The sequence below is a fragment of the Mchenga conophoros genome, linkage group LG23, assembly GCF_057382185.1.
Source record: "Mchenga conophoros isolate Kocher_MC1m ecotype Shallow Benthic linkage group LG23, M_conophoros_male_GT1.1, whole genome shotgun sequence".
NCBI lineage: Eukaryota > Metazoa > Chordata > Actinopteri > Cichliformes > Cichlidae > Mchenga > Mchenga conophoros.
This window is the reverse complement of record NC_140547.1, coordinates 45,067,030-45,094,057: the sequence shown is the minus strand read 5'-3', so window position 1 is coordinate 45,094,057 and position 27,028 is coordinate 45,067,030. Positions and strand designations below refer to the sequence as shown.

The following is a 27,028-nucleotide window of genomic DNA, read 5'->3' as shown; positions in this document are numbered from 1 at the left end:
GAGAGAAGCAGGGTGGGGTTTCTTCGGGACAGGAACAATGATGGACTCTTTGAAGCATGTGGGGATCACCGACTGAGATAAAGAGATGTTGAATATCTCAGTGAACACAGGAGCTAGCTGGTATGCGCAGTCTCTGAGGATACGACCTGGGATGCCGTCTGGTCCTGCTGCTTTCCTGGTGTTCACTCTCTTGAAGGCTCTCCTTACTTCATGCTCGGAGATGACGAGCACGTTTCCGGTGCTGGCAGTATCTTCCTGTCTGCAGCCGTTAGCGCCGCTAACACTAGCATTGTTGGAGACCTTAGCTGCAGCCTCGAAGCGAGCATAGAAAGTGTTCAGCTCGTCTGCCAGAGTCACGGCCGCGTTCGTCATACCGGTTGTTGGTGCTTTATAGTCCGTTATTGTCCTTAGTCCCCGCCACAGGCTCCTAGAGTCACTCTGTTGGAGTTGTGACTCTAGTTTCCTCCCGTAGCGCTGCTTCGCCTCTTTCACCGCCCTCCGCACGTTATATGACGCGGCTTTGTACGGGTCCATGTCCCCTGTCATGAGTCCCGTGTTGTAGGCAGCGGTGCGGGATCTCAGAGCGTAGAAAGTGTGCAGTGAGGGTTTAACTGCCTTAAAACTTCTATAATACTTGTAAAACATAAAGCTGCTACTTCATTCTGAGACTTATTTTTAGAACGTAACTCGATAAACGAGCGACCGCAGTACTGTATTGTGTTTATTTTGAAAACTCTCAACAGGATCTTCAGATTTATTTTGAAAGCTTTATCAGGAAAACACACAAACACATAAGCAGGAAACAAAGAGCGTGATATGAAACGATAGACGTTTTCATATGGTCATCATATATACATCGTTCTATCGAACAGCCCCAGCTCCTGCTGTCAGTCTCTGTAAATCTGCTCTGAAAACACATTTGTATTCACTGGCTTTTAATACAGCATGAGAGTTATTTGATATTTGATGTGTGATATTAATATTAGGAGTTATTTTAATAGTTATTTTGGATTCTTGTACAGCACTGTGGTCAACGCTGCTGCTGTAATTAATGTGCTATAAACACATAAACAATCTGCAGTTAAACATCCAAAACTAAAGATGTGATCGCTGCCTTTAGAAAATGTGCTGATGCACAAGATATCAGCTCCATTAAGGTGGAATGTGGCCGTGTTAGAAACATGTTGGAAGAAGTTTGAAGCTGAAACTGTGAAGCTGAGAGTGAAAGAGCTCCAGCGTCTGTCACAGGAAACTTTCTTATTTCCACACTGATGAAAGCATCAAGCTTTGATTTCCTGCTGCTTTTATTGAGTCACACTGTGAAACTGAGCCACAGCTGAACCAGCATCCCTGTACAGCAGACACTTACAGCACTTGGCTGCTTCCATTGGACCCTCTGCACAGAGCTTCAGTTTCCTCTTCTGGTCCCAAAGTGCAGAACAACAAGGTTTCAAACAGCTTCGTTCCAGCAGCATCAGCCACAGACATGCATAGAGAATCCTTTGGTTGTGTTGTGTGTTTGCATATCTGCTGTGTTGCTTTGTGAGGATGGATCATCTCCTGCAGCTCCAGATAAACAAGCTGGACCTGAACCTGGTAGCTTCACTTAGAAGACACTTGTGACGGGAACGTGTGAGAAGTTTTGTGCAGACAAGTTTGGATTTAGAGTGTGGGACGAGCTCTCCACAGTCTTTGTGGAGATCCACATTCTGCATACTGCTTGTGAGAAGCTGCAGACATTTGTCCTCCAAATCCACTGAGCAGCTGCTCGTGGTGGTATTAGCTTCATGTGTGCGTGTTAGCATGAAGCCTCGGTCACACTCTGCTGTGGACACGGTCACGGACAGCTGGACGCCTGATGGACGAGTCGTCCTTCCTGTTAAACTTCTTTGAGCATGAGAAGAGCATGAGAAGCTCAGTGGACACTGTTCAGGGTTTTAACTCTCGCTTTCACTTCAGCTTCACCAACAACAGCACAAGCAGAGCAGCCCACTGCCTGCATGGCTGGGACAGCGCCCCCTGGTGACTGTAAACCACTACAACATGTAGACGGCCGTCTGCAGGCTGGATGTAGCACCACCGCAGAGACGTGCTGCAGCTCTGTTTAGTTACCCAGCTGACAGCAGAGGCTGTAGTTTACTGTTACCAACATGGAAAACTGAAGCTTCACCAGCTGGAGCTACAGAGCTGGAGAACAAAGGAGACTGAGAGGCCAGAATGATGTGGGAGGAAACATCAAGAGCCTGTTTGAAAGGAGACACATGTGGATGCTGTGCCAGTCTGTGGTCTGTCAGAAGTCAGCTGAGTCACACTGCAAGAAGCTGCAGAATCTCAGAGGAGGAGATTTGGAAGTGTTTGTGGGACAAACTGGACTCAAAGAAAGAAGATGTTTGTGAAGTCTTTGGTGGAGGTGAGCAGTGTGAAGCAGAACACATGCAGATGAATCAGGAGGTCAGCATCAGTGTCTCCTTGTGGTGGACGGTAAAAGAATCAGAGCCAACGCTCCCGTCCACCCTCGGCATGAAGCAGTGCTGTTTCTGAAACAGGAGGACAAGTCCAGAGAAGACAGAGGAAGCAAAGATGAGGGTGGGACAGGACAGCAGGACTTCCTTCACACCTGCAGCTCCATCACACTGCTGTAGCTCCTCTTCATCACACATGTACCTGCAGCCTGTCTTCAAGTCCAGGAGTCACCTCCACACAGTGTAGAAGCCTCCTGTGCAGACCATGGAGTCCAGCCTCTGTCAGGGAAGTCGGCACTAAAGCCTGAAAGACTTCAATCTGTCTCTGCTCCACCCGAGAAAGACCAGCACCGTACTTGTTGTGCATTCAAGGAGGGAACATCAGCGCTGCATCGTGGGAACAACACCGCAGGAACAAAGACACAGCACGGCCGATGAAGGACGAGGACAAAGGAAAGGTGAGTGAGAAGACCCTGGTGGTGTGGACGGACCTGCAGGGGCTCCAAGACTGAGGAACAGAGACGTCCATGTACCAGCTGAGGATGCTGCAGTGATCCAGGGAGCTCGGTCCAATCTGAGGCCGTGTGAACTACGTGGACCACAGTTTCTTCACAGACTTCAGCCACGTGAACATCTGGAGATCCAACAGTGTACGAGCTGTGAGCCATCAGCTGTTTCTCTCATCAGCTGCTGTAATGAGAGCTGCTGGAATCATCTCGAGCAGCAGGAAATCACTGATGTTGTTTCTAAACAAAGATATGGGACTGAGCTCCGCTGAGCTCCTTCTACTTTCATCCAGATAGAAACTGCTACAGTCTGCTGATTATTGCTTTGCCTCCATCACACGAGCTCTTTATCCTGTTCTTCACTCTCATTGGTTCTTTGTCTGCTTGTTTTTACAACAGTAGTCTTCTGATTGGTCAAAGGAGACAATCAGCTGTGACTAAATGTAGCTCCTACAGCAGTGATGGGAATAACTACTGAAGCTAATCCAGTATCAAAGCTCAGGAATCAGCAGCTCCCACCTCGTTTTCTTTCAACAACTATTTTTAGCTGCTGTGTTTTTGTGTTTCTGCAGACCTCAGACATCCTGCTGCTCTGGACAACTTTTTCATTCTTTTTTATCATTCTTTTGCTTTTCTTTTATTATTATGTTATATGTATTAATATGTGAAACACTTATTCTTTGTGTTTTTGCTTTGCTCCTGTCAAACTGCTTTAATAAAATCTGCTGCAGTCTAAACTGTGGACGTTCCCTTTTTAACCCTTTGTGAAACAATAAAGGTTTAAATCTGAGTATTCATCTATGTTAGTGTTTAATGGGTCTAATAGGTTGCTTTGGCCTTTCCCAGTAATATCTTCCCTTGCAGTCTGTGGTCCAGGCTTCTAAAACCATCCCAGGTTAACAAGAACTACAATCTAGAGGAGAGCTGCCATAACAGGTGTGACTGATGAGATCTGACCTGCAAGGTTACTCAGGTTTGTTTGTATCAGGACAAGCAGGGAAGCCGCCTGGACGTCAAAGTAGTTAGAGCTGGGCGAGTGTCCTCACCCACATCGGCTTCACAACTCTGCATCACCTACTGAGTAAGACTCAGAGCATCAGAGATTAGAAGGTCTACAAAGAGCTGAACCAGACTTCCTGTATAAAGGTTTTAGTTCCACAGATCGACAGTGTCAGCACAACTAAAACGTGGAGACTGACCTCAGAGTTTCAATTTGATGTTGTGGATTCTCCAGAAGAACACACAGCTGCTTCACTCCTGAATCCTGAAGCTTGTGGTAGCTCAGCTCCACCTCTCTGGGATACGAAGGGTTGAGCTTCAGCACTGCTTCCAGATAATCACAGCTGATCTCTGACAAATCACAGCTCTCCAATCTGTATAGAGAATGAAAGATGTAAGTTTATTAGACAAAGTGCTTGAAATCATTCAGTGTTTCATCATCTGTTCAGAGCTGAAGAAGCTTCAGAATGTAGAAGTTTAGAAAATGGAAACTCCAAACAGCTGAAGCCAACAGGAAGCAGCTTCAAACAAACACAACAAGAGAAAAAACTCTGAATGTTTCACATTAAAGTCGTACATTTCTAACAAGAGTGTTTTAAAGACAGCGTCACTGATGATCATCTTCTGCCCAGTAAAACTTTGGTTTTCCACATGTGAGTGTTAATGATGCACAAAGACTGTGAGTGCAAAGAGGGAGCGAGGAGGATGACAGAGAGATGGTACAGGAGCATCAAGAACCCGGCGAGGAAATGAGCAGAAGGACTTTGGAGCCTGTTGGATTGAAGCTTTCACAGAGACGTGTTTGACTGGACACCACCAGGACAGACTTTTAATCCCAGGATTTGGATGAGCTTTCTGTCTTTATGGTCACAAATGATGCTGTAACTCTGTGAATGTCCTGGAACTGTCAGCAGTGTGGTTACGTCCTTTTGACCTGAGTTTCCACAGCTCTTATAACAGCAGTGTACATTCAGACTGAGACACGCTTCAGTCTGTATGGACCTGTTTCTGTAGCTGCCACCATCATTCTACGGTCGTGTCCAAATTCATGGGCTGCATCCTCCCGAGGACCCGGCCTTTGCGGTCTACGTGGGCTGGGTCCTCAGAAGGTCGGGTAGGCTGGAAATAAACGGCTGGGGAAATTGGACGGTCTAGCCTTCTGATTAGCGTCACCGCTGTCTCGGTGGAGTTTAATAAACTCAGCCGTCTGCTCCTTGCTATCTAAAATATAACAGGACACTGGCGTAAATTCTCGACCGTCTCATACTTCTGTTTAATCAGTTTTCTGTTTGACGTTTAGTCAGCTCTGTAAAGACCAAGGAGGAACCCACCTGGGGGATTAATAAAGTTTTATTTTATCTAATCTAATCTAATAACTTTAATCTCAGCCAAACCGATTTACTCACGAACAAACAAAACACTGAAAAAAGCCAAACAATAACATTTTGAGGTTGTCTAAGTGACTTATATATCACGTTTAACCTGAGTAGCGAAAGTCCGCGGTGATCTGAAAATGATGTGCCGGGAGTTGTGCCGTTCTCGGCGGCTTCAGTGACCCTCGAGCTCCCGGCGAGCTATCGAGCTGGTGGGTAGCAGACGTCTCCGAAAACGTCGAAGCACTTTTGCAAATATGCGGTATCTTGATAAACCGAGCAGATATTTGATGTTTACACAGCTACTTTCTCGCCTGAAAATATGTTAAAAGTTTATTTTGTGACCGAAAAAGATTAGTATGAGTAATTTTAAAACTTAGTAGCGGCCGCCATTGTTGGAAACTGGAGTTTGGCTGGGCCGCGCTATGAATTCTGGGATATGGTAGGCCACGAAGGACACACCCGACCCATCCTTCAAATTCGGGGAAAAGGAGGACGCATTTGTTGGCTGCATTCGGAGGAGTCTACGAATTTGGACAGCCTTCGACGTGTCGCTGTGACATAATCGGTCTACAAATGCGGCCTCAGGAGGATGCAGCCCATGAATTTGGACACGACCTACATGTTTGTACATCAGCTTATCAAATACTGTCTGCTGTCTTCATTTATTACTCTTCACCTGCTTCACTGTCACTGTGTGGGCGGAGCAGCCTGAGCCCCGCCCACACAGACACAGCTCCTCTCTGGAGCAAAACTTCTGCTTCATCTCCGCCTCTTTTCTTCATCCTCCACCTCTCTTTTCTCTTCTTCGGTGTTCTGCAGCCACAGAGCCTCACAGCCATTAGCACGCCCATACCTGAGCAGCTAGCATTACCCAGCATGCCGTGCAGCAGTGTCAGTTTGTAAATGTGCAAGAATTCCTGCTCCAAACTGTTTCACAGAGTGCTGTGTGCCGTGACCTTTGACCTGCTAAAGACAGTCAGCTGTGGATTATTCATTGTTGTGTCTGATACTTAGAACTGTGAGGAAGAAGCTACACAGTTAATCAGGGTCCCCTCTCTCTGAATCAGGAAAGGTGGGCAGGCCGCGTGTGGGCCGCGGGCCATACGTTGAGTATCACTGTTTGAAATGTGAACATTGTTCTGCTGCAGTCAATGGACTAAACCAGAGAAGAAGAAAACAGACTTTACCATGAAGATCCTCAGTGTGGATCAGTATAATATCAGCCTGATGTCTGCAGTTTAGTGTCAGCACAACTTTCACATCATATTCATCTCAGCACAACTAAAACATGCTGACTGACCTCAGAGTTTCAAATCGACATCGTGGATTCTCCAGGAAACCACACAGATGCTTCACTCCTGGATCCTTCAGGTTGCTGTAGGTTCCACTCAGGTCCACCTCTGTGGGATACGAGGGGTTGGACTTCAGTGCTGCTGCCAGATAATCAAGGCCAATATCTGACAAACCACAGCTCTTCAATCTGTATAAAGAATGAAAGATGTAAGTTTATTAGACAAAGTGCTTGAAATCATTCAGTGTTTCATCATCTGTTCAGAGCTGAAGAAGGTTCAGAATGTAGAAGTTTAGAAAATGGAAACTCCAAACAGCTGAAGCCAACAGGAAGCAGCTTCAAACAAACACAACAAGAGAAAAAACTCTGAATGTTTCACATTAAAGTCGTACATTTCTCATAAAAACAGGACAAAGACTTGAAAAAGTCGTGTTTTTCCTTCCAGGAACCACATGGCTTCACTTTTAAAGGTGAAGTGTGAAAGAAATGGACATATTTGAAGTCCAACACCTTTTTCCAGTCACATTATTAAAGCAGACAAACTACAAGCTCATTTTCATTCCAACAAGTCATCTTCTGACCTGGACTAACAACACTGGTCTCTATGTGCAGCTGGCTGTGAGACCAGTGCTCAGGGAGCGTCTACAAAGTGCAACACTGAAAGAACATCACACACTCATTTGCTTCCAGCACTTTCACACAAACATCTACTGTCATTATTGTCACCAAACTCTGTGGATCCTTTATTGCAAATTCAAATGGGATCAAATGGTCAGACAAAAGAGGGTTATGAGGAAATATGATGAAATGTTGTGTATTAGCAGCAAGTTATTGAATCTTTTTCCTCAGAAACCAAACAAACTGATTGACAAACATGTTTTTACAAACTCAGTGTTGGACTTGGATCAGCAGGATAAGCTGATGTTTAAAGGCATTTGAGTCTCGCTGTATGAGAGTCCAGTTCTTACTCAATATTTATGGATGATGTTCTTTCAGTGTTGCACTTTGTAGACGCTCCCTGAGCCTCACAGCCAGCTGCACATGGACCAGCTGACATTACCCAGCATTAGAGGCGGATGTAAAAAATTCATGTTCCCATTTAAATGGTTTTAATTTGAATAAAACGATGTTGATTCATTCAATCCTGAATCGATGTTTAATATAAATGTATTTTGCCAGAATCTCAGGTTAAAGCTCACAAACTATTTCAACAAGCAGCAAACAGCTAAAACAGTAAATGAGAGCAGCTAAACACACAAAGATGGAAACACAGAGCGTGGATCGTTCACTCGACGGCACGTACACGGACACGCCGTCGGGGCTGAAAGCGGACAGCTCACAGATCCTGAAGCTGCAGGTTTCATCTGTCTCCAACCAAAACTGAGTGAAGCAGCAGCAAAAGAAGATCCAAACTCTGCTTCACGTTTGATCAATATGCTCATGAATTCTCTCTGACTTTGGCTGTTCCTGCCTGCACAGCTCTCTCTCTCTCAGTGTACTCCAAGAACAGCTTCAAACATCTGTTTCTGCATCATTCACTGTTTATTAGCCACCAGTCTGCTGTTGTGTTCAGTGCTGTCGGTCTCTGACAGTAAAGCCTCATTTCTGCTGTTCCATGGAAACTTTTTAAAATGATGACAGATTACAAACTCTCAGCTGTGTCTGTAATCAAACCTCTGTAACTTTGCTTCACTTCAGCAGCATCAGCTCATGTTCACATGTTGCTTCATGGTTTGCTTCAGTTTTTGATCGACTGCAGAATATTTTGAAGGTTATCTGCTATAAAAAGCCAGAAGAGGAAAATCTGCTTCATGTGTTTCTGTTTGATCCTCAGTGACTTTGACACAAAGGCCTCTGCTGTGATGATCACACCTCTGATCAAGTCTCACAGTGTCACAACTGATAAATGATCAGAGTTAGAATATTTCTGACTGTCTGCTGTGTGCCGTGACCTTTGACCCTCTAAAGACAGTCAGCTGTGGATTATTCATTGTTGTGTCTGATACTTAGAACTGTGAGGAAGAAGCTACACAGTTAATCAGGGTCCCCTCTCTCTGAATCAGGAAAGGTGGGCAGGCCGCGTGTGGGCCGCGGGCCATACGTTGAGTATCACTGTTTGAAATGTGAACATTGTTCTGCTGCAGTCAATGGACTAAACCAGAGAAGAAGAAAACAGACTTTACCATGAAGATCCTCAGTGTGGATCAGTATAATATCAGCCTGATGTCTGCAGTTTAGTGTCAGCACAACTTTCACATCATATTCATCTCAGCACAACTAAAACATGCTGACTGACCTCAGAGTTTCAAGTTTACATCCTGGACTCTCCAGGAAACCACACAGATGCTTCACTCCTGGATCCTGCAGCTTGTTGTTGGAGCTCAGGTCCAGCTGTCTCAGATGGGAGGGGTTGGACTTCAGTGCTGCTGCCAGATAATCACAGCTGATCTCTGACAAACCACAGCGCTCCAATCTGTATAAAGAATGAAAGATGTAAGTTTATTAGACAAAGTGCTTGAAATCATTCAGTGTTTCATCATCTGTTCAGAGCTGAAGAAGGTTCAGAATGTAGAAGTTTAGAAAATGGAAACTCCAAACAGCTGAAGCCAACAGGAAGCAGCTTCAAACAAACACAACAAGAGAAAAAACTCTGAATGTTTCACATTAAAGTCGTACATTTCTAACAAGAGTATCTTAAAGACAGCGTCACTGATGATCATCTTCTGCCCAGTAAAACTTTGGTTTTCCTCATGTGAGTGTTAATGATGCACAAAGACTGTGAGTGCAAAGAGGGAGCGAGGAGGATGACAGAGAGATGGTACAGGAGCATCAAGAACATTAAAGTCTGGCGATTAAATGCCTCACTCCTAAATGACTGGCAGTTTTGTGAGTTCATACATACTGAACTAAATACTTACTTGGAGTTGAACACAACTCCGAAAATATCGCCTTTAACCCTCTGGGATTGCACCAAGGCATACATTAGAGGTCGCATAATATCATTTGCAAGTGCCAGGAAGAAAAGAAAAGAGGCTAGGCGGTTTGAATTGGAGGCCAAAATAAAACACCTAGATCAACAACACAAAAAAGCACAGACAGCCAATTTGCTTTCCGATCTTAAAATGTTACGTAGTGAGCTTAATAGTTTAATAAACGAGAAAATTGAGGGCAATTTCAGATTCATTAAACAAAAGTACTATGAACAGGGTAGTAGGGCTAGTAGATTGCTGGCAATAAGACTCAGGAAACAGCAAACTTGTAATATGGTCCAAAAGTTGAAGTCAGATCAAACCCTGATTACTAAACCAGTTGTTTTGCCAATTTTTCAAGCCATTATATAAAAATTCAGATACATGTAAAGATAACAATACACTGTCTGATTTCTTAGAAAAGATCAATTTAAAAACACTGCCAGAATCTGTAGCAAAGGAGTTAGATGAACCAATTTGAGAACAAGAAATTTTACAGGTGATTTCAAACCTTAAAACTAAAAACAGTCCTGGCCCTGATGGTTTTATTAACAAATTCTATAAAAAACTTAAGGACAAAGTCGCACCCTTATCACTGAAAGCTTACCACTGCGCTCTGGAGACTGGGACTATGGCGCCGTCCTGGAACGATGCTACAATTGTCGTAATCCATAAAGAGGGCAAGGACCCCACAAACTGTCAATCATACAGGCCAGTCTCATTACTTAATACTGATTCACGCATTCTCACCACGATTTTAGCCAAAAGAGTTAGTAAAATTATTACACAGGTTATAAATCCAGATCAAACGGGGTTCATTGCAGGAAGGCACCATGGGGACAATGTTCGTAGATTGTTGAACTTAATGTCCTTGTACAAGACCAAACAAGAAGAAACAATGATTCTGTCTCTTGATGCGCAAAAAGCATTCGACAGGGTTTCCTGGCAGTACTTGGGCCATACACTTGAAAGATTCAAATTTGGGCCAAACTTAATTAAGTGGATACAGATTCTTTATTCCAACCCAATGGCGGCTGTACGGGTAAATGGAACAATATCAGCCAGATTTCCACTGGAACGTGGGCGTAGACAAGGATGCCCATTGTCGCCCCTGCTGTTCGATATAAGTATTGAGCCTCTGGCGCAGTTGATTAGAGAAGAACATGAAATTCAGGGCCTTTCAATTAATGGAGAACAGCATAAATTGTCCATCTATGCAGACGATGTACTTTTATACATTTCAAATCCTGCAGTCAGTGTACCTCATTTAAGAGAAATTATTACGGTTCCCTCTCTGGTTACAAAATTAATATTGACAAAACATTGGCAATGGATATAGGAGGAAACATTTCACTAACATTCAAGGAGCGATGTGGCTTTAAATGGCCAAACGAAGGTATCAAGTATTTAGGAATTCAAATTCCTCACTCATTATCAGACTTGTTTAAAGTAAATTATGAAGTTATAGTTGCAAAAATAAAAAAAGATTTAGAGCGATGGACAGTCCTGTCTCTGTCTTTCTTGGGTCGGATCGAGAGTATACGTATGAATGTATTGCCAAGACTTCTAGACCTTTTTCAAATGCTGCCTATAAACATTCCCAGCTCTACATTTGATAATTTAGATAAACTTTTTTCCAAATTTATATGGCAAGGCAAACGCCCAAGGATCAAGTTCCAAAGATTAAAACTGTCAAACCTGCAGGGGGGATTGGCTGTTCCAAATCTGAAATATTATTTCCGGGCAGCTCAGATGAGACCCCTGACTGTATGGGTGCGGGATTTGTCTGAAACTCAGTGGCTAAACATTGAGAAGACAATGTGCGAAAGATCATTGGAATCCCTGCTTTGTTCTAACATTTCAATTAAAAATGTGCATATGGGGGAACGGACGAGGGTCACACTAAAGATTTGGCGTAGAATCAAACAATCATTTGGTCTTCCAAAAGAAATTTCAATGTTATCAAGCCTCTCCTCCCTGCAGGGTTTTTCTCCTATTGTGGAAGACTCTGGCTTCAGAGCATGGTCACATAGCGGGCTTCATAAACTTTGTCATGTTGTGAGGAATGGGCACCTGAGCTCATTTGAACAGTTGAGGTCAGTTTCGGCTTCCTTCTTCTGACTTTTTTAGATTTCTGCAGCTAAGAAGCTTTTTGACAAAACATAAAGAATGGAGGCAAGTTTTGGAGCCCTCACCCATTGAGGAAATATTTCTAAAAATATTTCAAAGTAATTCCTCCCCAAAATTAATCAGTCATTTTTATAACACATTTATGAGTTTCAATACAAATGCAACTTTGGATATTAAGGCAAGGTGGGAAGCTGAGACTGGCACTCAAATCTCAGAGGACACCTGGGAAGAGGTGTTCGGTGAAGCCCATCTGGTGACTAATTCTGGGCTGTGGAGAGAATTTAAATGGAAGGTGGTCATGAGATATTTTAGAACCCCAGAGATAATGGCCAAAATGAAGCCTACAAATCCTGACACCTGCTGGCGAAATTGTGGTACTTCTTTAGGAACCCACTCACATATATTCTGGTCATGCCCAAAAATCTGCTCACTTTGGAATGACATATTTAAAGTTCTCAGTACAGTTTTCCAACAACCATTAACAAAAGACCAACAGTTAGCCCTTTTAGGAGTCTTACCAAATGATTTTTCGGGAAACAATAAAACGTATCTCTTAAGAATCTTGCTTACAGCAGCACTAAAGTGTATCACTATTAAATGGCTGAATCTTGACCCACCTTCATATAATATGTGGATTGATAAAGCAAGAGAAATTTACCAGATGGAGGAAACAACATCTGCTCTGCGGATTCAGAGAGAATTGTTTACTGAGCGTTGGCGACCCATACATGCTTTACTGTTTCAATAATTTAGCATAGGTCTGTTTCGTTTTGTCCATTTACGGCTAAGTTTGTCACATGTTATTTAATATTACATAAAGTTTTTGTTTTGTTTTGTTTTGTTTTTGTTGTTGTCTGTTTGTTTGTTTGCTTGGGTTTTGTTTTGTGCTTCCTAATTGCAGTTCTTATTTTAATCTACATTTCTGCATTGCGGTTCCTGTAACTGTCCTACTTGTGAACATCGACAAGTACAAGTTGCAATGTTGTAAATTATAATAAAAATTGAGTTAAAAAAAAAAAAGATGAACATTAAAGTTGTACATTTCTCATAAAAACAGGACAAAGACTTGAAAAAGTCGTGTTTTTCCTTCCAGGAACCACATGGCTTCACTTTTAAAGGTGAAGTGTGACAGAAATGGACATATTTGAAGTCCAACACCTTTTTCCAGTCACATTATTAAAGCAGACAAACTACAAGCTCATTTTCATTCCAACAAGTCATCTTCTGACCTGGACTAACAACACTGGTCTCTATGTGCAGCTGGCTGTGAGACCAGTGCTCAGGGAGCGCCTACAAAGTGCAACACTGAAAGAACATCACACACTCATTTGCTTCCAGCACTTTCACACAAACATCTACTGTCATTATTGTCACCAAACTCTGTGGATCCTTTATTGCAAATTCAAATGGGATCAAATGGTCAGACAAAAGAGGGTTATGAGGAAATATGATGAAATGTTGTGTATTAGCAGCAAGTTATTGAATCTTTTTCCTCAGAAACCAAACAAAATGATTGACAAACATGTTTTTACAAACTCAGTGTTGGACTTGGATCAGCAGGATAAGCTGATGTTTAAAGGCATTTGAGTCTCGCTGTATGAGAGTCCAGTTCTTACTCAATATTTATGGATGATGTTCTTTCAGTGTTGCACTTTGTAGACGCTCCCTGAGCCTCACAGCCAGCTGCACATGGACCAGCTGACATTACCCAGCATTAGAGGCGGCTGTAAAAAATTCATGTTCCCATTTAAATGGTTTTAATTTGAATAAAACGATGTTGATTCATTCAATCCTGAATCGATGTTTAATATAAATGTATTTTGCCAGAATCTCAGGTTAAAGCTCACAAACTATTTCAACAAGCAGCAAACAGCTAAAACAGTAAATGAGAGCAGCTAAACACACAAAGATGGAAACACAGAGCGTGGATCGTTCACTCGACGGCACGTACACGGACACGCCGTCGGGGCTGAAAGTGGACAGCTCACAGATCCTGAAGCTGCAGGTTTCATCTGTCTCCAACCAAAACTGAGTGAAGCAGCAGCAAAAGAAGATCCAAACTCTGCTTCACGTTTGATCAATATGCTCATGAATTCTCTCTGACTTTGGCTGTTCCTGCCTGCACAGCTCTCTCTCTCTCAGTGTACTCCAAGAACAGCTTCAAACATCTGTTTCTGCATCATTCACTGTTTATTAGCCACCAGTCTGCTGTTGTGTAATAATGAAAGAAGTCGATGCTTCAGTGCGTTGAATTGTGTTACACAAAGAAAAGCAAAGTTTTCACGTTGTTCAGGCAGAATCGAGCGTTGAAGAATGAATTCACACGTCAATAAACATTTTCATCAGCACAAGCAGGACAATGAAAGCAGGAAATACCCCAAACTGCCATTTCTCATTCTACAACTTCAACAACTGCACATGAATTATACTTCATACACAGACCCACAGTCTCTGATTGCTCTGAAATCTCACTGACAGCCAATAGAAATAAAGAAAAGTCCAGACTGACAGTCTCTGTGGGGTTAGGCAGTGAACTGCTCACGCTGCGTTCAAGTGCATCACAAACTATTGGAATTGGATCCAACTTTGTGAAGCAGATTTCTTCTCAGCTGCTGTTTTGAACATTTCCTCATGAACTGTATTAAACTCTGTAAATGAACTGAGAACTATTTCTACATTTGAAACTATGGATTCATTTTCCCGTTCACTTCTGTACGTTAGTGTATAAATGAATGTTAGACTGGGCTCCATGGAAACACTTGGACTGGTCTCAGCTGCCTTCTTTCTGTAGTCCTTTCTCTTCTCCAGCTTCTGTTTGAAATCCTCTCACAGAGCCTGAAACCTGCTTTGCTGTCATGTGTGGGCCTGTGTTCCTCTGCTTTAACACAAACCTCACCACAGCAGCTGTGTGGGTCGTCTCTGTAGCAGCCCGATCAGCTTCTGATACATGAACATCATCACAGCTCCTAACTTCACCTTTATTAGCTTTGACATTCATGTCTTTCTTTTCTCTGTCTGTTTCCACACAAGCTCAAAGTCTCTGCAGCCTGTTTTTATCTGCTATCATCAGATCTCCAACAGCCTCATTCACATCCCTCACACACTCTACAGCCTCACCAGTACTGACTTCATCTTCACTGACTGATGGAGCACAACATGAACCTGTGGAGGCTGAAAAGCTGTCCTGACAAACATCTCCCCATCACCACTCCACTTCTGTCAGCCTTTAAATGAACCCTGCTCAAGTCTGTCACTTCTATTTGCAGCCAAGAGGAAAACTGTTGTTCAGTCGTTTGGAAAGACACAACATTTCTGAAAGCACTCAAACTTCTTCACATTTGTCTTCAGACACATCCTGAACATTTAGGAACTAAAGAACGTTTCAAACATCAATCAAAGATCAGAAATATAGAAAAACAACAACAGCTGCAGTCAGTGAACTCACCTCAGAGTCTCCAGTCGACAGTTTGGACTCTCCAGTCCAGCACACAGAAGCTTCACTGCTGAATCCTGCAGATTGTTGTTACTAATGTCCAGCTCTGTCAGATGGGAGGGGATGGACTTCAGAGCCGAGGCCACAACTTCACAGTGAGTCTCTGAGAGTCCACAGTCAGCCAGTCTGAGATTACAGAAAATATAAAATATGTTATTATAAAAGCAGAAAGTCTGCATTATAAACACAGACTGAATGTATATGAAGACAAAACAGAGTGAGGTCATAATCTGATGAACATCTGCTCTTCACATCTGTGCTTCAGCTCCTCTTACTGTGTTTGACATGACACAACGATTGAGTCTCTCTCAGACCTGCAGACTTTTAATGAGAATCTTTGTTTGGCTTTAATCTGCAGATGAAGGAGGAAGATGGCGTCACATTTAGGCTTCCATAACGTCCACAGTCTGTCAGTGAGATCTGATCCAGAGTCAGAGTGAAGACACACACTTGGACTGTTTCCTGTCTTGAATCTAGGACATTTTGAATGAGCTCAGCTCAGTGAAGAGTTCCAGCAGGAAGGATGATCTCTGTTTGCTACCTGCTGCTGTCAGGTACGACTGTTCACGTCCACACTCAGGAAAAATCTGCTGACTGTCACCAAACGGAGCAGAAATCTCATCACTGGACAATAATGATGAATGAACTCAGAGCTGCTGATATCACATCTGATTTCAGGGGAACTAAACTAAAAAGGAACAAATAGAAACAACCATCATGACTCTGTTTGACCTTCAGATCAGAAACTATGGTTCAGAACAGCAGCAGGATTTCAGGCACTGTCACATCCTCAACATCCATATTCCAAATGCTCTTCCTGACAGGACACTCTTTGTTCCCACTCAGGGAGTTTCCATGTGTACAAATCATTTCTGAATCTCAGTAGACTGGGAGGTTTTTCCATCTCATGAATCTCTTTCCTAACATCAAACTAGATAAATCAAACAAAGGAACTGGAGTCTGTCTAATTTCTGACCCCAGTAAAGTTTGTACTGGGATACCCCGACATACTCTCTCTCCATCTGCTCCCACAGCCTCATATTCACAGCTGGCCCTTCTCTCAGCATCCACACTCAGGGTGGGGGCGGGGTCAACCCCAGTCAAAACCATTGCTTTGGCCTTATGGCCATTTTATTAGTGTTCGTTTCTGAGTAACAAGCAGGACTACGCACAGGTGTTTGGACATGTGTGGACCCGACCTACACTTAAACTTCTTAAATCCTCTGTTTCTGTGTCACCAGCTACACTTTTAATATTAATGTATTCACTCCGACATTTTTGGGGAGCGGTCAGAGCTCGTACACTGCAGACAAACATGTCTCCCAGCACACAGCTGACTGTCAACTCTCTGAGATTGGATATGATTCATTTAGATTATATCTGTAAGGTGAAGTTTATCTCGGTGTTTATTTGTTCCTGAGGAAGTCAGCTCGGCTCAGATTAAAGTTTAATAACTGAACAATTTCAATGAACCTTAACGCCTCCCTGGAGCATATATGGAACTGAATCAGTCACTTTTCTTTATTTCCTGATGTTCATATGTGACATACATGTTTTAACCATTAATCTGGAATTAAACTGACATTTAATATATTTTAAGGAGGAAAGAGAAATTTCACCAGAGGATGTTGATGCTGTTCATGGAGACTGAAGACAGAACGATTTATCTGTCTTAATATTTCTGCTGCTCTTTCCTCTGGTGCAAAAATATTTTAACTGTTGGTTTTAATTCAAAATCAATGGTTAAAATGTTAAAATACCAACAAACTTGTGGCGTTAGTGTTGATATTCTGTGAGTTACTTAAAGAGATCACACAGGTACAGGACATATTTTATGTTCAGGTTTATGCATGTTTGCGGTGAGATGTGCATGTAGTGGGCTGTTATGTTGTAAACTGTGTGGATGTGTTTGGGAACAGAAAGATTATTTTACTGCATAAAACGGCGCTGATCAGCTGTTTCTGCCGCTGATACACTCGGCCGGTGAACCACCTGACTCACACAGGCTCTCCTCCTCCACAGTCCTCGTTTATGAAGAGCTTTACAAACACAACATCACGGCTAACAGCTGGATTCTCCCGTTTCAGTGCCAAACAGCCACTTCCTGCTACAGATAGTAAAGTGGACAGTTCGGCGCTAAACATGTTTTTAAAACTTTAAGCTCTTATTTGTTAAAGCCAGCTTCACAGACAGATCTGTGTCAGTGTTTTAGAGCAGGGCTCAGTGGTGTAAACGAGCCTTTATATGTGTTTCATCTCCATTTTTACATTAAACTGAACCAAAACACTGAAAACTTCACCTGATATGTCTGTGCAGGTTCTCATCATACAGTCATGGTAATCTAAGGAGCCTGGAAAGAAAAGTGACTTCTTTAAGTTTCTTGAAGATGTTTCATCTCTTGAAACCTCTGCTGATAATCACCCACACCCTTTTTCACAGCTTGGCTCATGTGATGAGCCACATGATCAATAGTTGGTCAGCGACCCTCTTAAGGGACACTCCCACTAGGATTAAAATCTGGGACTCTCCACTTTTTGGTTTTAGAAGTGAAGAAGCTGAATGTTCGGATTAAACATCTTCAAGAAACTTAAAGCAGTGCACTCGCTTTTCTTTCTAAGCGGCCTTTCTTAGATCACCTGATATAACCTGAGTAAATTATGTCGAGTGTCAGCGGGGTTTGAAAACTCTGCAGCATGACCCGGGTGTTGCTGGTGGCATCATGAGCTTAGACCCCTCAGTCAGCTCGGTCTAAAGTCATCGTCAGCACTAACAGGCACAAATAGGCTCTAACGTGACAAACTGACCCGACATTTAAAGAGTGCCCACTACAGTCTCAGCTAAAACATATTAAAATGTGCAACGCCAAGGACTGTACACTGGACTCCCGACAGCGTGACAGGGTCTGACAACGAGTGGTGGCGTCGTCCTAGCCGACCTCGGCAGTTATTCACACGCCATGACCAAAAACTCCTGCAGTGTGACAGCAGACAGAGGAGGAGTCACAGAGGAGCGTAACAGCTGTGACAGATGCAACAGGAGGACGAGCTCCAACAGTAAACACACTGAAGACAGGAAAGCAGTCACGAGTGATGTTGGTCCTGTTTTTATCTCCACTAAAACCTCTCTAACGTCACATGTAACAGAACACAGACACGTCTGATTATCAGGGACCACGACCCACATCTTTGCCTCACTATGTTTATAAGAAGAGACTGAAAATAATGATTCTCCCAACACATCACCAACACTTTTATGGCAAACAGATAATAGTGAGTGACAAGAGGTGAACTGTTTCATATGCAGTTATCAGGGTAAATACATTTAAACCAAAGACACTGGAAGAGTAAAGGAAAGGAACTGAAGGTGACAATTCAAGAAGCTCAACAGAAGTCAAATGTAACATGATCAAGATTCCCTGTTAAAAACAGATATGTATAGTATAATAGTAGACTACACTAATAATAGTGTATAGTATAGTAGTATACTATATGAAGTCTACACCGCCATGTCCTTAAAATTCAGCGAAATTAAGGACGCATTTGAGGGCCGCATTTCGAGCAGCGACCTTCGTCCCGTCGCTGTGACGTAATCGGCCTTAAAATGCGTCCTTTAAGGCTGCAGACCCTGAATTGGGATACAGCCAGAGTCTGGTCTCTGTTTTCACAGAGGATGTGGTTCTGTTGGCTTCATCAGGTGATGGCCTCCAGCTCACAGTGGAGCTGTTCTCAGCAGAGTGTGAAGCCGTGTGAATGAGGATCAGCATCATGGTCCTCAGCTGGGAAAGGGTGGAGTGCCCACTCTGGGTCAGAGACGTTCCTGCCCCAGGTGGAGGAGTCTGAGTATCTCAGGGTCGTGTAAAGAAGGGGGAGGGGAGCAGGAATCAACAGACAGACCGTTGCTGCGGTAACAGTGAGGTAGACGCTGTACCGGTCTGTCGTGGTGAAGAGAGAGAGAGCTGAGCGTGACAGCGAAGCTCTCAATTTACCGGTCGATCTACGTCCCTGCCCTCACCTATGGTCACGAGCTGTGGGCAGTGACTGGAAGAACCAGATCGTGGTTACAAGTGGGGCAAATAAATTTTCTCTGAAGGGTAGCTGGTGTCTCCCTTGGAGACGGGGTGAGGAGAATCCTCTTCACAAAAACTAATCAAGTGAACAAGACTCTCCAGGAGGTAAACATTTAAATATCCAAGTCTACCATAAAGAGAAAACTGCATGAAGGGAAACACAGATGGTGCATTACAATTCATTGCATGTGTTTTACATGAAGAATGGAGGATATACCGTCCACTTTCACTCTGTCTTTAGCAGCAAGTGGCTCTTTGTTGTTTGGCTAGCTGCACTGAAACAGGAGAATCCAGCTGTTAGCCGTAATGTTGGTGTTTGTAAAGCACTTTATAACCAAGGACTGTGTTTTTAATTTAAACATTAAACTATTAACCGACACTGATCAATGATGTAATGATCACATCTGGACTCACCGAGCCTTTCTGCAGTTCCTCACAGCTGGAATCAGTCTCAGTCGTCCCTCCTTTGAAGCTTTGTACTTCTGCAGGTCAAACTCATCCAGAACCTCCTCTGACATCTGCAGCATGAAGGCCAGAGCTGAGCAGTGGATCTCAGAGAGTTTCTTTGACCTTTGCTTTGACTTCAGGAACTCTTGGATCTCCTGATGTACTGAGAGGTCGTTCATCTCCATCAGACAGTGGAAGATGTTGATGCTTCTGTCAGGAGAGGATTTAAACTTCTTGTTATTCTTCAGGTTCTTGATGACTCTCTGGATGGTTTCTGGACTGTTCTCTGTCTGACCCAGCAGACCTCCTAAGAGTCTCTGGTTGGACTCCAGACAGAGGCCATGAAGGAAGCGGACAAACAGGTCCAGGTGGCCATTTTTACTCTGGAGGGATTTCTCCATGGCTCGTTTAAGGAAATCATCCAGAGATGACTCTTTGTATTTTTTTCCCAGGAAGTCCTTCAGCACCTCTGACTTCCTGTTGGTGAAACAGTGGAACATGTAGACTGCAGCCAGAAACTCCTGGATGCTCAGATGAACAAAGCAGTAGACTGGTTTCTGGAAGATCACACACTCTCTTTTGAAGATCTCTGTACAAACTCCTGAGTACACCGAGGCCTCTGTCACATCCAGACCACACTGCTCCAGGTCTTCTTGGTAGAACATGATGTTTCCTTTCTCCAGATGTTCAAACGCCAGCCTCCCCAGTTTCAGAAGAACTTCCCTGTCAGCCTCTGTCAGCTCCTGTGGACTCGTCCCATGTCCCTCGTGGTACTTGTTCTTCTTCCTCTTTGTCTGAACCAGCAGGAAGTGTGAGTACATGTCAGTCAGGGTCTTGGGCAGCTCTCCTCTCTGCTCTGTAGTCAACATGTGCTCCAGAACTGTAGCAGTGATCCAGCAGAAGACTGGGATTCTACACATGATGTGGAGGCTCCTGGATGTCTTCATGTGGGAGATGATTCTGCTGGACAGCTCTTCATCACTGAATCTCCTCCTGAAGTACTCCTCCTTCTGGGCGTCAGTGAAGCCTCGTACTTCTGTTAGCCTGTCAACACATGTAGGAGGGATCTGATTGGCTGCTGCAGGTCGGGAAGTTATCCAGACGAGAGCCGAGGGAAGCAGATTCCCCTGGATGAGGTTTGTCAGCAGCTGGCTGACTGATGACTTCTGTGTGACATCAGACAGCAGCTTCCTGTTGGTGAAATCCAATGAAAGTCTGCTTTCATCCAGGCCGTCAAAGATGAACAAAAGCTGAGAGACAGCCAGCTTCTCTGCTGTGACCTTCTGTAATGTTGGATGGAAAACATGGAGCAGCTCCAGAAGACTGTACTGCTCATCTCTGATCAGGTTCAGCTCCCTGAATGAAAGCAGAACCACCACACTGACATGTTGGTTCTCCAAGCCCTCTGCCCAGTCCAGAGTGAACTTCTGCACTGAGAAGGTTTTTCCAACACCAGCCACGCCGTTGGTCAGAACCACTCTGATGGGTCTCTGTTGGTCAGGTAAGGCTTTAAAGATGTCCTGGAACCTGATTGGAGTGTCATGGAGGGCGTCCATCTTGGAAGCTGTCTCCAGCTGCCTCACCTCATGTTGGCTATGAACCTCTTCACTCTGTCCCTCTGTGATGTAGAGCTCAGTGTAGATCCTGTTGAGGAGGGTTCTACTTCCTGTTTCATCACTTCCTTCAGTCACACGTTCACATCTCCTCCTCAGACTGATCTTATGTTCATCTAAAACCTCCTGCAGACCAACATCTGCTGAAAGAAAGAAAAACAGACAGAAAACTCTTCAATGTCTGAACAACAACAAGAAGTCCAGTTTTCAGAAATGAGTCCATCAGCAGACAGATGTTCAGTCTTACTTTGTACACAGCTGCTCTGACTGGCTGTCTGCAGTCCAGCTCTGCTTCTGGATCTTTCTCCACACTGGGGACAGGACCAGTCTCCTGATGAAGCAGACTGGTCCCAGTATGAGGAGATGCACTGTCTGCAGAACCAGTGTCCACAGCTGGTAGAGACTGGATCCTTCAGGACGTCCTGACACAAAGCACAGCAGGACAGCTGCTCCTCCTCACAGACACCACTCCTCTTCCTCCCTCTGTGAACACATTTCTTTATCACTAAAATCATTGACTGTCAGTGACAAACATCCAGATTTGATGACACTGTGCGGAAGCTCTGATGGTCACAGAGAAAAGTCAAAGTGGAGAAACTTGTGTTTGAGTTCAGAATCCAAGTTTCCTTTGCTGTTCCTGCCTGTCTTATTAAACACAGAGTGATCAGCCTACAAACTCCACAGTAAAAGCCTTCATCACAGAGCTGATTATGTCCTTCACTGGATGTACTGGAAGTTTGGGATCCATCACTCTGAACTGACCTTTGACCTCCTCTAAAAACTGTGGTGGAGCAGCGGTGTCACATTCAGAGCTTTCAGCTTTATTTTGAAAGAGTTCAGTCATCAGGAAGTGAACTTCTGGGTTCTGATTTCCTTTCTATTATTTTACAGAAGTGAAGAAGAAGAACTAAAAGCTTTGAAATGATCTGAGTGATATTTTTGAACATTGCCACCAAATTGAGTTCAGCCTCCAGCAGTAACTTTGTTTCATGATGCCTCCCTGATGATGTGATGTTTGATTACAAACCTGTTTATGTGTTAGACATTAATCACATGAACACAGGCAGAAAAAAGAAGCCAATGAAACAAATGACAGAAACGTGTTCATTCACTGCCATGATCCATATTTGATATGTACAGATGTTTGTAAAGAACACGTGTGCAGCGCTTTGTTCTGAGTATCTGCTGTCAGCACACAGTGCAGCAATAACTACAACCACACGTTTCTGTAGATCCTGAACATCAGCCTGGAGGAATCTGACCTCAGGTCTGCACACAGAGGAGCTTCACCTCTGGGATGATGCTGGCTTCAGCTCCTTCTACAATCAGGCAGAAGCTTCTGCACCATCAGGACACAAACAGAGAGGAGCTTCTATCCTCAGACCATCCAAGTCCTAAATCAGAACATGCTCCCCTCATAGCATCACCATCAGGGTTTAAACAGGACCTTACATCATGTTCTTGTCTCACTGTCATATTTCAGATCATACCTGATTCATTATGACGTCACACGCTGCTACACTGATCCTGCTGCTTCATTACTGCTGATATTACTCTGCTCACTCTGTTCAGTTACTCTGTTTACATCACTTTGCTCATTTGCTTTGTTCTGCTTGCACTGCTCTGTCAGTACATGCTGTGCTAATGTGGCACAAAGCACTTTAACATTACATCTGCACAATGTTTCATTATTTCATTTAATGATCGTTTATAATGTTTTGTCCAGTCACAGGAGCAGCTCAGCACATTTCACTGTGTTGTACGTGTATGACGATGCCTGTGACAAATAAACAGCCTCGGACTCTTCAATCTTCTGCATTTCTTTGGAGATCAGCTCAGTGGCCTGTTGAGACCATCTTTCTGTTTCTGATGACTCAGTTCAGATTATTATCCTGATACTTTCTTTTAAAATGTGATGAAATCATTTATCTGATGTTCTGACACAAATGCACCAAAACAATCCCAAACAGCACAAACCACCACGTTACACACAGTGTAATAAAAATACAGGCAACTACAAATAAAAACACTTTAAAAATATAAACTAAAATTACAAAGTGGTCACAGAATTTCAAACACCCGTAAATGAGTCAGCAGCTCTCTTACATGGTCAGCTGAGCTCCATGATTGAAGTTCACTGTTGGTGCAGGTTCATGACTGAAATATGGAGGTCTGTTTTTGGACCAGTCACTCCTCACAGACACACAGCTGGATGCTGGAGACTGTGACCTCTGACCTCTGCAAACACAAACACATCACATGAATTACTGATTAATCTCTATTTAAAATCTTTTAAGCAGCTGCAAACACACAAACTGGATGATGTGATGGTTTCTGTCAGTAATAGTTGTCTCAGATTAGAGTACAGATGGCTGCAGAGACGTTCACAGCAGCAGAGAAGAAATCATTACCTTGGATTGCATTACTACTACGATTGATACTAGCATTATCGTACCCGGACCACCATTAGGAATCATTTATGATGTCACTGGTAGAACACATTTATAGAAACAACCTTTGAACTCTGAGTCAGCAGCTCTCTTACATGGTCAGCTGAGCTCCATGATTGAAGAACATTGTTGGTGCAGGTTCATGACTGAAGTGTGGAGGTGTGTTTCTGGACCAGTCACTCCTCACAGACACACAGCTGGATGCTGGAGACTGTGACCTCTGACCTCTGCAAACACAACCACATTGCATTCATTTCACATCAATTAGTACACCACAAAAGGCATGCAAGAAACACAGTATGAAGGCAAACTTCTGGCTTCAATAACATTCAACAGGTCAGGTGGAAACTTTTCTCAGATTTGATTCATGTTTTTATAGAACGATCCAGCTAAAAAAAATATACCATTAGGTCAGGGGTCAGCAACCTTCAGGACCCAAAGAGCCATTTGGAGCCAGTTTCCACGCAAAAGAAAACACTGGGAGCCACAAATACTTTTTGACATCTAGAATGAAGATAACACTGTATATACTGTTTTTTACCTTTATGCTTTGTGTGAACAACTAAGGTGTGTTGCTTATGAAATCCATGAAGTGCTACAGAGAAAATTACATGTTATTTATGTAATGAACACATTTGAACTCTTACAGAAATATAACCAAAGGAAAGACACCCAGCTGAACTAAAATGATGTAGCAAACAAAAACTGCTGTGAGCCGCCACCCTTATATCTCCTTTGGGCTTTTGGAGCCTTGACCTGACTTTTAAAAAACAATTGGAAAAAAAGCTCTATGCTGCTGAAAGATGAAAAATAGATATTTGCAAAATTCTGCCTAAATATGTATTTTACCTGGTTAATGTGTGTGGCGGGGCGTGGTCTGCAGCGCCGCTGCAGGGGAGGCGGACGCACCTGAGCGGCACCCGCAATCACGCCTCGCCGCCTTAACGTCTGTGCTGTTGTGTTGATGTGTGTCGGGCTGTGAGCTGCAAAGCTACAGCCGGCTGTGTGCGTACAGCAACCGTGTGTGAAAATTGGTCAATAAAGAGAAGCTGAAAAGCGTGTTCATGCAAACATCGTCGGGTCTGCCGTGATATGTTTACAACGGGACTTCTGCTCCTGAACCTCTGCGCACAGCGTCTGCAGGTCGGGGCTGTACGAAGTCACTTTCATCTTTACAGGACTGTAAGCTGTCGTCTGTGAGGCGTGAGCGGTGTTTGTTTTTAACATAGTTCACGGTGGAGAACAGCTGCTGACATAATGTGGATCCGAAGATCCATAATTGGCCTACCTGGGGCTGAAAGTCTCGATAAATGCACGGCGTTTCGGCGGGTACACCGGCTTCCACGAGTGTGACGCTTATTTGAACGATGAAAAAATAATAAAATATAATTTTCTTTTTATATTTCAATATCACAATAATCTTCCAATTTAGAACTACAAGTTAAAAAAGAACATAAATAAAATACACTTCAGCTAAATACTTCTAATTTATTTTCCCAAACCACGAGGAGCCGCACTGTAAGGACTAAAGAGCCGCAGGTTGCCGACCCCTGCATTAGTGTTAGTCAATGTTGCAACTGAACTGAAAAACAAAAGATTTTGGTCAGGTCCAAAGAAACAAAGTCACTATTAATACAACACAACCCCCCCAAAAAGAGCCATGTAGACCCCGGGCTCTATGGGTCTTGTGCTCGGAGCTTGTTCCTGTGCTGCCATGATTAGTGCCTCTGTGCTGTCTTTCAGTCCAGCTTTGTTCAGCCACTGGTAGGATTTCTGGATGTCAGCCACTTCCTCTGCCTGCTGGTGGTGCAAACTGTGTTGTTCTGAGTTTCATTGGACGTCTTTGTCCAAAGCACCAGACAAAGGGCAAAGTAGATGCATTTGCATCAGCAGGAAAATACACCCCAAACTAGCATCATCATTATACAACTTTAACAACTGCCACTAAATGATACTTCATACACAGACCAGTGTTAGGTTAAGTTATGATGTCACTGGCAGAACATTTATAGAAACAACCTTTGAACTCTGAGTCAGCAGATCTCTTACATGGTCAGCTGAGCTCCATGATTGAAGAACATTGTTGCTGCAGGTTCATCACTGAAGGCTGGAGGTTTTTCTCTGGACCAGTCACTCCTCACAGACACACAGCTGGATGCTGGAGACTGTGACCTCTGACCTCTGCAAACACAAACATCAATAACTGATCAGTTCTCTCTGACAGCCATATGATCAGCTGATCCCTCTGTGATATTGTGTCTGCCTCATAACGCTGACAGGTCAGCCAATCATCAGCCAGTTTTTCTGTCTCTGAATGAACTCAGTTTGTTCTCAGCTCTTCTCTGATTCTGCTGCACTGACTTCACTTAAACTTACAGAGTTCAGATCTTAGCAAGAAAACAAGTCAATAAAAATCAAACTCAGATCAAACAGTTTGAACCAATCACAGATCAATGATTCTGTCATGGTTATGTTGAAATGACTAATAAAGTTAGTAGTGTTCTTACATTGTTGCTGCAGGTCCATGACTGTAAGGTGGAGGTGTTTGTGTAACCCCGTCACTCCTCACAGACACACAGCTGGATGCTGCTCCGTCCTCTTCCTCCATCTTCTTGATGTCAGGGTGGAGTTAGTCTGAGAGGTAAACACACACACTCAGAGGTGCTGTTGTACTGGAAGCATCACACTGATGGCTTTCTAATGTTGGAGCTTTGGCACTAAAGTCCAAACCAGTTATTTTAGAGGCTCAAAGTCTTTAAAAAACACCAAAACCATCACATTATTTAATAAGTACATGATCAGGTGGATGAAGGAACTCAGTGTGTTTGGGATCATCATCATGGTGAGGAGCCCACATGTTACGGCTCCTTTGGAGAGAAGCTGAGGATCACTGCAGGAAGTGAGCTCATGAAACCAAACTGCTGTTTGTGAGCAGGATGACTCTGTTATTGGACCTGCTCTGTGTTCTACATATGATCAATACTTCAAATATCTGTAAACATCTCATCTTATATTTGTTGCACTTGGTCACATCTGTCTTTAAAAATAGATTTTTAATGTCACTGAGAGTTCTTTTCTACCTTTATTGATTTATTTTGGAATAAATTAAATATAAAGGTGCCAAAAACTGCCTGCAGCTTCAGCTCTGTGACAGGAAACTACTGTCAGGCTCAAAATGACTTCAGATTATTCATCACAGAGTGTTTATGGATCACAGGACACGTTA

At 43.4% G+C, this 27,028-nt stretch overlaps 2 protein-coding genes across 2 annotated transcripts in view; both read right to left on the bottom strand.

Annotated features, from left to right (window-relative positions):
* The window catches only part of LOC146548102 (NACHT, LRR and PYD domains-containing protein 12-like), a 431,005-nt gene that overhangs the window by 174,853 nt on the left and 229,124 nt on the right, over window positions 1–27,028 (bottom strand). The window lies entirely within an intron of this gene.
* Window positions 15,175–26,433, bottom strand: LOC146548110 (protein NLRC3-like). Its single transcript, XM_085266315.1, has 7 exons — window positions 26,310–26,433; window positions 25,852–25,983; window positions 23,898–24,029; window positions 23,491–23,590; window positions 21,600–21,774; window positions 19,707–21,495; window positions 15,175–15,352 (listed from the first exon to the last, which is right to left on the bottom strand). Exons 1-7 carry the CDS (start codon window positions 26,408–26,410, stop codon window positions 15,175–15,177), a joined length of 2,607 nt encoding a protein of 868 aa, XP_085122441.1. The 5' UTR covers window positions 26,411–26,433.

Coding starts and splice junctions, on each gene's coding strand:
- LOC146548110 (XM_085266315.1), bottom strand. CDS start 26,410: ATGGAGGAAGAGGACGGAGCAGCATCCAGCTGTGTGTCTGTGAGGAGT. Junction 24,030..25,851: donor CATGGAGCTCAGCTGACCAT/GTAAGAGATCTG, acceptor TTGTGTTTGCAG/AGGTCAGAGGTCACAGTCTC. Junction 21,775..23,490: donor GTCATGAACCTGCACCAACA/GTGAACTTCAAT, acceptor GCTTTGTGTCAG/GACGTCCTGAAGGATCCAGT.